Genomic DNA, 11,241 nt, shown 5'->3' with positions numbered 1-11,241 from the left:
AGCGATCTCAGGATTTTAAAAGCCGATTGCTTTGACAAAATGGCGCCATTGTGAGAAGTGCGTTTTGTCTGTCTCTCTCCATCTCTCACTCTGTCTCTCTCACTTTGTCTCTCTGTCTGTGTCTCTCTCTGTCTCACTCCATCTGTCTCTGTCTCGCTCCGTCGCTCTCTGTCTCTCTCTCTCTGTCTCTCTCTGTCTCTCTCTCTCTCTCTGTCTCCCTCTCTGTGTGTCTCTCTGTCTCTTTCTCTCACTCCGTCTCTCCCTCTCTTTCACTCTTGCTCACTGTCTCTCTCACTTTGTCTCTCTGTCTGTGTCTCTCTCTGTCTCACTCCATCTGTCTCTCTGTCTCTCTCTGTCTCCCTCTCTGTCTCTCTCTCTCTGTCTCTCTCTCTCTGTCTCCCTCTCTGTCTCTCTCTCTCTCTCTCTCGTTTCCGCTCAAAATAGTTTGCATATTGCGAACGCAAAACCAGCCTAGGAGAGCGTCGGAACATTCGAGTCTGGAGGCCGGGCGGAGTCTGATTCACACAGCCGTAAATCGGTTTATTAGAAAAAAAAAGCATTTTTAATCACAGTGTCAGTCCACCATCTGCGAGTAACCTGATTTGAAATGCCTTTTACAAACTATACAGAACCATGTGCTGCTTATAATCGGGGTACAGTAGTCAGTTTAAAAAAAACATTACATTCAAAGGCTTTGGAAAGGTGACGGGGTGTTGTCTTTGCGCGTCTGTGCTCAAAGTTTCCCGCTATCGTCTGCGCCAAGGTCGTGCGAAACGCGTCGAGAAACCAGCGCAACCGAACTTAAACTCCACCCCCCACCCCGTGAGCGTCTGATGCCATCGCACTGACGCTCTCCCCCCCCCTCGCCCGCCCGATGAAAGCGGATTAAGTCGCAGCGGGGAGTCTCGGCCTGCTCTCTCTCCGATCGATGAAGCCCCGGGACTCCCAAGAGTTAAGTCGCGAGGAGCGATTACACAATCTCGGGCTGGACTCCCTGGAATTTAGCCGGTTAAGGGGCGATTTGATCGAAGTTTTCGAGATATTAAGGGGGAACTGATAGGGTAGAGGAACTATTTCCGCTGGTTGGGGAGTCGAGGACTAGAGGACATAGTCTAAAAATTAGAGCCAGACCTTTCAGGAGTGAAGTTAGGAAACACTTCGACACACAAAGGGTGGTAGAAGTTTGGAACTCTCTTCTGCAAACGGCAATCGATGCTGGATCAATTGTTAATTATAAATCGGAGACTGATAGATTTCTGTTAGCCAAAGGTATTAAGGGATATGGGCCAAAGGCGGGTAGATGGAGTTAGGTCGCAGATCAGCCCGTGATCTCATTGAATGGGGGAACAGGCTCGAGGGGCTGAATGGGCCTCCTCCTGTTCCTGTGTAACAGGCTCGAGGGGCTGAATGGGCCTCCTCCTGTTCCTGTGTAACAGGCTCGAGGGGCTGAATGGGCCTCCTCCTGTTCCTGTGTAACAGGCTCGAGGTGGCTGAATGGACCTCCTCCTGTTCCTATGTAACAGGCTCGAGGGGCTGAATGGGCCTCCTCCTGTTCCTGTGTAACAGGCTCGAAGGGGCTGAATGGGCCTCCTCCTGTTCCTGTGTAACAGGCTCGAGGGGCTGAATGGGCCTCCTCCTGTTCCTGTGTAACAGGCTCGAGGGGCTGAATGGGCCTCCTCCTGTTCCTGTGTAACAGGCTCGAGGTGGCTGAATGGACCTCCTCCTGTTCCTATGTAACAGGCTCGAGGGGCTGAATGGGCCTCCTCCTGTTCCTGTGTAACAGGCTCGAGGGGGCTGAATGGGCCTCCTCCTGTTCCTGTGTAACAGGCTCGAGGGGCTGAATGGGCCTCCTCCTGTTCCTGTGTAACAGGCTCGAGGTGGCTGAATGGACCTCCTCCTGTTCCTATGTAACAGGCTCGAGGGGCTGAATGGGCCTCCTCCTGTTCCTGTGTAACAGGCTCGAAGGGGCTGAATGGGCCTCCTCCTGTTCCTGTGTAACAGGCTCGAGGGGCTGAATGGGCCTCCTCCTGTTCCTGTGTAACAGGCTCGAGGGGGCTGAATGGGCCTCCTCCTGTTCCTGTGTAACAGGCTCGAGGGGGCTGAATGGGTCTCCTCCTGTTCCTGTGTAACAGGCTCGAGGGGCTGAATGGGCCTCCTCCTGTTCCTGTGTAACTTGCTCGAGGGGCTGAATGGGCCTCCTCCTGTTCCTGTGTAACTTGCTCGAGGGGCTGAATGGGCCTCCTCCTGTTCCTGTGTAACAGGCTCGAGGGGGCTGAATGGGCCTCCTCCTGTTCCTGTGTAACAGGCTCGAGGGGGCTGAATGGGCCTCCTCCTGTCCCTGTGTAACAGGCTCGAGGGGGCTGAATGGGCCTCCTCCTGTCCCTGTGTAACAGGCTCGAGGGGGCTGAATGGGCCTCCTCCTGTCCCTGTGTAACAGGCTCGAGGGGGCTGAACGGGCCTCCTCCTGTCCCTGTGTAACAGGCTCGAGGGGGCTGAATGGGCCTCCTCCTGTCCCTGTGTAACAGGCTCGAGGGGGCTGAACGGTCCTCCTCCTGTTCCTGTGTAACAGGCTCGAGGGGGCTGAATGGGCCTCCTCCTGTTCCTGTGTAACAGGCTCGAGGGGCTGAACGGTCCTCCTCCTGTTCCTGTGTAACAGGCTCGAGGGGGCTGAGTGGGCCTCCTCCTGTTCCTGTGTAACAGGCTCGAGGGGGCTGAACGGTCCTCCTCCTGTTCCTGCACCAACTTGATAGGAAGGCTGCAATTGACAAAGAAAGGGATTCCCTTGAGCGAGTAACAGCACCCAACATCTCCGTTGACTCTGTTCCGGGTGCTCGAGACCTAGCGGGGGGAAGAGAAAAAAAAAACAGGACAATGGTCTTTGGATTCCGACAGAGCTGCCCCTGCTAAGCCGAGATAGCGGACAGCTCTCGACTCCCAGGTAGTGTTTCAACATGGAAAGAAAATCGTCCCGGCATCGACAGGGCGGCCGTCCGAAGGTGGGTCGAATCCCACGCCACAGGGTTACGAGTCCGGTTGCCAGCTGTCCTATTAGTGTTTTGGATGTGTCTCTGTGTTGTTTTACTTGTGAATAAACACCGCAAGTCAGTCTTAGCCTGTAAACGGGCTCTCTCTCTCACTCTCCGGAGCCGTGTTTCACGTCCTGACCGCTGAGGCGAGTTAAAAACCAGCTTGGCTCCGTGTGAACGGGCGATGCAGTTTCCTGCTGTTAAGTCCCAGGTCAGTGCACAGCTTCTGATGAGAGTTGGGAGTGAGCCTTGTTTGGTTGTATACTTTCCTTCCCCTTCTTGTTCCCTGTGATCCAGCTCTTTCTCCGCCCCCCCCACCCCAACCCCCGCCACTGCCAATCCACATTGAGGCAGGTAGCGCTTACCCGTGCTGCTTGACGAGTGACACACTCTCTGTCTCGCACTCTCTCTCTCACACACTCTCTCACACACTCTCTCTCTCACACACTCTCTCTCTCACACACTCTCTCACACACTCTCTCTCTCACACACTCTCTCTCACACACTCTCTCTCTCACACACTCTCTCTCACACACTCTCACACACTCACACACTCTGTCTCTCTCTCTCTCTCTCACACACACACTCTGACACGCTCTCTCTGTCTCACACTCTCACACTCTCACTCTGTGACACTCTCTGTCTCACACCCTCACACTCTCTCTCACACTCACACTCTCTCATACTCTCACACACACTCTTTCCCACTCTCACTCCTTCTCACTCCCTCTCCCAATCTCTCTCCCACTCTCACTCGCTCTCTCTCTCACTCTCTCTCTCACACTCTCTCTCTCTCACACACTCTTTCTCTCTCTCATACTCTCTCTCTCACACACACTTTCTCTCACACTCTCTCACACACACTTTCTCTCACACTCTCTCTCACACATTCTCTCTCACACTCTCAACACCACGAGATAGAGGGGTTTCGCTTCAGCCAAGCACTGTGGGTAAGACACACCGCCATTCGGATGCGACTGGCCGTTTCTGAATCAGTCACGTGCCTGGGCCAGAGTCCGAACTGCTCTGCAATATCAACACCGGGACGGAAGGACTGGGACGTCGGGCCGGTGGGGGGGGGGGGGGGGGGGGGGAGGTTGGAGATGCGATTAGAAACAGGAGCTCCCGATTGAAGGAATTAACAGCCGCACATTTCATCACCTGAGCTCGCCCGGGTCAAAAATTGACGGGTGGCTGCGAAGGCCGACGGGACACTTGCCTTTATTAGCCGGGGCATAGAACACATGAGCAGGGGGGCGGTTATGCTTCTTCTGTATAAAACACTGGTTAGGCCTCAGCTAGAGTACTGCGTACAGTTCTGGTCACCACATTACAGGAAGGATGTGATTGCACTAGAGAGGGTAAAGAGGAGATTTACCGGGACGTGGCCAGGACTGGAGAATTTTAGCTACGAGGAAAGACTGGATAGGCTGAGGGTTGTTTTCTTTGGAACAGAGGAGGCTGAGGGGAGAATTAATTGAGCTGTATAAAATGATGAGGGGCTTAGATAGAGTGGATAGGAAGGATCTATTTCCCTTAGCAGAGGGGTCAATGACCAGGGGGCAGAGATTTAAAGTAATTCGGGGAGAAGGTTTAGAGGGGATTTGAGGGGAAATGTCTTCACCCAGAGGGTGGTGAGGGTCTGGAACTCACTGCTTGAATGGGTGGTCGAGGCAGAAACCCTCATCGCATTTAAACGGCACAGGAAACTCGATTTACCAGCACCTAAATAACCAGAACTCTCTGTTAACCGGCAAAATTCAGGAGTAGGTTCAGGTAAGTTTTACTTCATATTAGTGGCAGTTCCTGGATCGGTGGCCGTGTTACCGGGGTTCCTGCACTTGTTGCTAAGCAACAGGGACGCTTGGTCTGTGGCCGGAGTTCCTGCACCTGTTGCTAAGCAACAGGGAAGCCTGGATTTGTTGCTGTGTCCGGTGGCTCTCGTGCCTTTTAAACTATATACCTCTCTGTAATCCGGACTTTTTGATAAACCGGCACCACGCCGGTCCCGTCGTTGCCGGATAATAAAGAGTTTGCTGTACTTGGATACGCGCTTTGACATGAATCCGTCATTCGTGAAAGAAAGGCTTATGAAATAATACTGAGCGGCCTGCGGGTGGCGCTGTCCAGGGAGAGTATAAATACTCGGGCACGGGGCCCAGCTTGCTCAGGACATTCTCGCACGGGAACGAGTGAAGGACACAACCAGACCTCCATGTTGTAAAACAGTTGATGAAAGCTTTGTTTAACGCCGAGACCCAGTGCCTCGTAATTTTCTTACTTGGAAGTGCCGTAACCTACGGGGCTACGGACCAAGGGTGGGATTAGGCTGGATGGCTCGTTGTCGGCCGGCACGGACACGGCGGGCCGAATGGCCTCCTTCCAGTGCTTCAGATTTCTACGATTCGGCGGGGAGAGGAGAGGGGAGATATTCAAGGCAGGAAAAGTACAGGAATTTCTGGCGACGGCGAACGGGATAACCTCCCGAGCTCAGGTGAAGAAACAGACGGGAGGGAATCAGCTGGCCGGCGGCTTCTTGGCCTCCGGCCCGCACTGGTGGGCGTGGAGGCTGGACGAGCTCTTGAACTGCTGGCCGCAGTCGGCGCAGGTGCAGGGCCCCTTCCAGGTGTGGACCCGCTGGTGCCGCCCCAGCACCGAGAGGCGGGAGAAGCCCCGCCCGCAGACCGGGCACTTGAAGGGCCGCTCCTGGCTGTGGGTGCTCTGGTGCTGGACCAGGATGGAGGACTTGGTGAAGCCCTTGCCGCAGGTGGCGCACTTGAAGAGCTTGGCCCCGGCGTGGGCCCGCTGGTGCTGGAGGAGGCTGGAGGAGTAGCGGAACTCCTTGGCGCAGTCGGCGCAGCGGAACGGTTTCTCCCCGGTGTGGGTGCGCTGGTGGCTGCGCAGGCTGGAGGGGTCGCTGAACTTCTTGCCGCACTCCAGACACTGGAACGGCTTCTCCCCGGTGTGCATGCGCTGGTGGATCACCAGCATGCACGAGCGGCTGAAGGGCTTGCCGCAGAAGGGGCACTTGAACGGCTTCTCGCCGGTGTGGGTCCGCTCGTGCCGGCGCAGGCTGGACAGCTCGCTGAACTCCTTGCCGCAGGTCGGGCACTTGTAGGGCCGCTCGCCCGTGTGGGTCCGTTCGTGACGCCGCAGGTTGGACAGCAGGTTGAAGTCCTTCCCGCAGCCCTCGCACCGGAAGGGTTTTTCCCCCGAGTGCACCCGCAGGTGCTGCTTGAGGTTGGAGTACTTGTTGAAACTGCGGCCGCACTCGGTGCAGATGTAGGTCTTGCGCCCGATCTTGGGCACCTGCCGCCGGCGCCGGCGGAGGGGCGGATCCTCCCCGACGGCCCCCGAGCCGGCCCAGTCGCCCAGCAGCTCCTCCGGCCGGAAGAGGGACTCCGAGCGGCTGGAGTCCCCGTCCGAGGCCGAGTCCTCTTCAGCGGCCGGCGATTCCTCCTCGGCGCCCGGCGCGTCCTCCTCCGTCGCCATGGGCAGCTCCTAGAACACGGGCAGATGGCACAGTTACTGCTTGGCGCGGTCCAGCTCCTCGCTTCCACTCCGCTACAGCCCCCCCGAAACTCTCCCTGCTCCTCTTTGCCTGCTGGCCTCCCACATCAATGAGCTCGCCCTTTGCGGTTTATGCTCCACACGAGCCTCCTCCCACCCTTCTTCATCTCAAACTATCCTTCTATTGGGAGTCATTGAAACGTATAAAATTCTAACAGGACTGGACAGACTAGATGCAGGAAGGATGTTCCCGATGGCCGGGGAGTCCAGAACCAGGGGTCACAGTCTAAGGATAAGGGGTAAGCCATTTAGGACAGAGATGAGGAGGAATTTCTTCACCCAGAGAGTGGTGAACCTGTGGAATTCTCTGCCACAGAAGGCAGTGGAGGCCAATTCATTAATTATATTCAAGAAGGAGTTGGATATATTTCTTAAGGCTAAAGGGATCAAGGGATATGGGGAGAAGGCAGGGACAGGGTACTGAGTTTGGATGATCAGCCATGATCTCATTGAATGGCGGAACAGGCTCGAGGGGCCGAATGGCCTACTCCTATCTTCTATGTTTCTATGTTTGCTAGATCAACCCCCAACTAATCCCACTGCCCCACTCTCTCTCCATAGCCCTGTATCAATCTCCAAACTAATCCCACTGCCCCGCTCTCTCCCCATAGCCCTGTATCAATCCCCAAACTAATTCCACTGCCCCGCTCTCTCCCCATAGCCCTGTATCAATCCCCAAACTAATTCCACTGCCCTGCTCTCTCCCCATAGCCCTGTATCAATCCCCAAACTAATCCCACTGCCCCGCTCTCTCCCCATAGCCCTGTATCAATCCCCAAACTAATCCCACTGCCCCGCTCTCTCCCCATAGCCCTGTATCAATCCCCAAACTAATCCCACTGCCCCGCTCTCTCCCCGTAGCCCTGTATCAATCCCCAAACTAATCCCACTGCCCCGCTCTCTCCCCATAGCAGAGATTCACCAGACTGATACCTGGGATGGCAGGAATGACGTATGAGGAGAGATTGGGTCGATTGGGCTTATACTCGCTGGAGTTTAGAAGAATGAGAGGGGATCTCATTGAAACTTATAAAATTCTAACAGGACTAGACAGACTAGATGCAGGAAGGCTGTTCCCGATGGCGGGGGAGTCCAGAACCAGGGGTCACAGTCTAAGGATAAGGGGTAAGCCAATTAGGACTGAGATGAGGAGGAATTTCTTCACCCAGAGAGTGGTGAACCTGTGGAATTCTCTACCACAGAAGGCAGTGGAGGCCAATTCATTAAATATATTCAAGAAAGAGTTGGATATATTTCTTAAGGCTAAAGGGATCAAGGGATATGGGGAGAAGGCAGGGACAGGATACTGAATTTGGATGATCAGCCATGATCTCATTGAATGGCGGAGCAGGCTCGAGGGGCCGAATGGCCTACTCCTGCTCCTATCTTCGATGTTTCTATGAGTCAGAGAGTCATGCAACACAGGAAGAGGCCCTTCGGCCCATCGTGTCCACGCCTGTCTATTCTAATCCTGCCACTGCCTTGCTGGTGAAGGGGGTGGGAAGAGTAGTTCTGGTCACCACACTTTAGGAAGGATGTGAAGGCCCTCGAGAGGGTGCAGAGGAGATTGACCAGAATGGTTCCGGGGATGGGAGGGATCTTAGCTACAAGGACAGGTTGGAGAAGCTGGGTTTGTTTGCATTAGAGCAAAGGAGGTTGAGGGGATGATTCGATAGAGGTGTACAAGATTATGACGGGTTTGGATAGGCTAGTCGGGGAAAGGCTGTTCCCACTAGTTGATGGTACAAGGACTAGGGGACACAGATTTAAGGTTTTGGGCAAGAGATACAGGGGGGGACGTGAGGGAAAACTTTTTTACGCAGCGAGTGGTGAGGACCTGGAACTCGCTGCCGACGGAAGTGGTGGAAGCGGAGACACTCGATGTTTTCAAGGGGAGACTGGATCGGCACTCGAGGGAAATAAACTTGCAGGGCTACGGGGAGAGAGCGGGGGAATGGGACTGACTGGATCGCTCCGCAGAGAGCCGGCACGGACTCAATGGGCCGAGTGGCCTCCTTCTGTGCTGTTATGCCTCTATGATTAATCAAAACCAGAGATGTTCTGGAGGGCCTAGGTCCAGTGGGGAGCCCCTCAGTAGATGGTGAACTTCACCCACCCGAGGGGAGGGTCACCAACACCGCTTATTCCTCGGGGGGTTAAGTTAAAATTTTGCCGCGAGATATCACCTCCATCGTAGCCGTTATGAATCTTATGATCCACGAAGAAACGACTCATGAAATAACACTGGACGGCCAGCTGGTGGCGCCGTCCAAGGAGTGTAAATACTCAGGCATGGGCCCAGCTTGCCCAGGACATTTTGTAAGACGGGGACTAGTGAAGGACAACTAGACTTCCATGTTCCGAAACAAGTTGATTAAAGCCTTGCTTTATACTCGAGCCAAGTGCGTAGTGAGTTTTATTATGTTGGTAGCGACTGTCTGAATTGGAGAACTCCCATTTTGGTTTCGACTTGCGGTAGAACGTGCAGCCCAGAAACCGGCCACTCGGCTCAACTGGTCCTCGCCAGCCTCCTCCTGCCCCTCTTCATCTCATCCCATCACTATATCCTTCCATTCCTCTCTCCCTCCTGTGTTTATCCAGCCTCCCCTTAAATGCATCTCCGCTATTCGCCTCAACCGCTCCCTGTGGTACTGAGTTCCACAGGAGGGATGGCGGGGCTGAGTGAGGTCGTCACGGGATGGCGGGGCTGAGTGAGGTCGTCACAGGAGGCGGGGCTGAGTGAGGTCGTCACAGGAGGCGGGGCTGAGTGAGGTCGTCACAGGGGGGAGGGGCTGAGTGAGGTCGTCACAGGAGGCGGGGCTGAGTGAGGTCGTCACAGGAGGCGGGGCTGAGTGAGGTCGTCACAGGAGGCGGGGCTGAGTGAGGTCGTCACAGGAGGCGGGGCTGAGTGAGGTCGTCACAGGAGGCGGGGCTGAGTGAGGTCGTCACAGGAGGCGGGGCTGAGTGAGGTCGTCACAGGAGGCGGGGCTGAGTGAGGTCGTCACAGGAGGCGGGGCTGAGTGAGGTCGTCACAGGAGGCGGGGCTGAGTGAGGTCGTCACAGGAGGCGGGGCTGAGTGAGGTCGTCAAAGGAGGCGGGGCTGAGTGAGGTCGTCACAGGAGGCGGGGCTGAGTGAGGTCGTCACAGGAGGCGGGGCTGAGTGAGGTCGTCACAGGAGGGAGGGGCTGAGTGAGGTCGTCACAGGAGGGAGGGGCTGAGTGAGGTCACAGGGGGGAGGGGCTGAGTGAGATCACAGGAGGGGCTGAGTGAGGTCACAGGGGGGAGAGGCTGAGTGAGGTCACAGGGGGGAGGGGCTGAGTGAGGTCACAGGAGGGAGGGGCTGAGTGAGGTCACAGGAGGGAGGGGCTGAGTGAGGTCACAGGAGGGAGGGGCTGAGTGAGGTCACAGGAGGGAGGGGCTGAGTGAGGTCACAGGGGGGAGGGGCTGAGTGAGGTCACAGGAGGGAGGGGCTGAGTGAGGCCACAGGGGGGAGGGGCTGAGTGAGGTCACAGGGGGGAGGGGCTGAGTGAGGTCACAGGGGGAGGGGCTGAGTGAGGTCACAGGGGGGAGGGGCTGAGTGAGGTCACAGGGGGGAGGGGCTGAGTGAGGTCACAGGAGGGAGGGGCTGTGAGGTCACAGGAGGGAGGGGCTGAGTGAGGTCACAGGGGGGAGGGGCTGAGTGAGGTCACAGGGGGGAGGGGCTGAGTGAGGTCACAGGAGGAGGGGCTGAGTGAGGTCACAGGGGGGAGGGGCTGAGGGAGGTCACAGGAGGGAGGGGCTGAGTGAGGTCATCACAGGAGGAGGGGCTGAGTGAGGTCATCATGGGAGGGAGGGGCTGAGTGAGGTCATCACAGGAGGCTGGGCTGAGTGAGGTCATCACAGGAGGGAGGGGCTGAGTGAGGTCACAGGAGGGCGGGGCTGATTGAGGTCACGGGGGGAGGGGCTGAGTGAGGTCACAGGAGGGACTTTGTGACGTCACAAAGGGGATAGGGGGCGGATCCAGGAAAGGAGGAGGCGGGGCTTGCAACGTCACAAAGGGGAGAGTGGGCGGGGCCCGGGGCTTCGAATTAACCGACGGTTGGAAGCCCGGGTTGTTCGGCGGGTGAGTGACGCCTTCAGCGGGTGTCATTCTCTGACTCTGCAACCCTCACACCAGCTACACACATATAATATAATAACTAGAGGCAGCGGGTGTGCGCACTCACCTGCTGCCGGTCGGGGTGGGGGTGTGTGTGTATGAGGCCGGGGAGCAGAGGCCGCTCTCTCTCGCTCTGTCTCTCTCCCCCTCCGCCCGCCTCAGGCCTGACCGAGCGGCTCCCGACCCGAGCCGACCGTGCGGCGCCTGCGCACAACTCGCCCGGCCCCGCTGCGCAGTCGCGGCTCTCCCCGGCACCGCTGCGCCTGCGCCGACCGCCCGCGCCTGCGCACCGCCGCCCGCCCGGCCGGCCGATGGAGGGCCTGCAGGCGCGCGGGGGCTTCTGGGAGCCGCCGGGCCGCCATGGTCCGCCAACAACAACAGCTACAACTGGAAGTGAGAGTGCGGGAAAAAAACTCCACTCACTGGGGCCTGGGCCCACCTCAGCGGTGCCAAAACAAAACAGATCCACTTTTAATCACCATATATAATCAGAGAGGTGTTTATATA

General features: G+C 56.8%; 1 protein-coding gene across 1 annotated transcript; it reads right to left on the bottom strand.

The window, feature by feature from the left end:
- Positions 1 to 509: 509 nt before the first annotated feature.
- Positions 510 to 10,963, bottom strand: LOC147084871 (uncharacterized). The gene is made up of 2 exons (XM_085979592.1): positions 10,802 to 10,963; positions 510 to 6,527 (listed from the first exon to the last, which is right to left on the bottom strand). Exon 2 carries the CDS (start codon positions 6,516 to 6,518, stop codon positions 5,544 to 5,546), a length of 975 nt encoding a protein of 324 aa, XP_085835718.1. The 5' UTR covers positions 6,519 to 6,527; positions 10,802 to 10,963; the 3' UTR covers positions 510 to 5,543.
- Between the last annotated feature and the right edge of the window lie 278 nt (positions 10,964 to 11,241).

The sequence above is a fragment of the Somniosus microcephalus genome, unplaced genomic scaffold, assembly GCF_052327205.1.
Source record: "Somniosus microcephalus isolate GS21.2 unplaced genomic scaffold, FLI_Smic_1.0 unresolved_chr9, whole genome shotgun sequence".
Lineage (NCBI taxonomy): Eukaryota > Metazoa > Chordata > Chondrichthyes > Squaliformes > Somniosidae > Somniosus > Somniosus microcephalus.
This window is presented reverse-complemented; position numbering and strand designations above follow the sequence as displayed.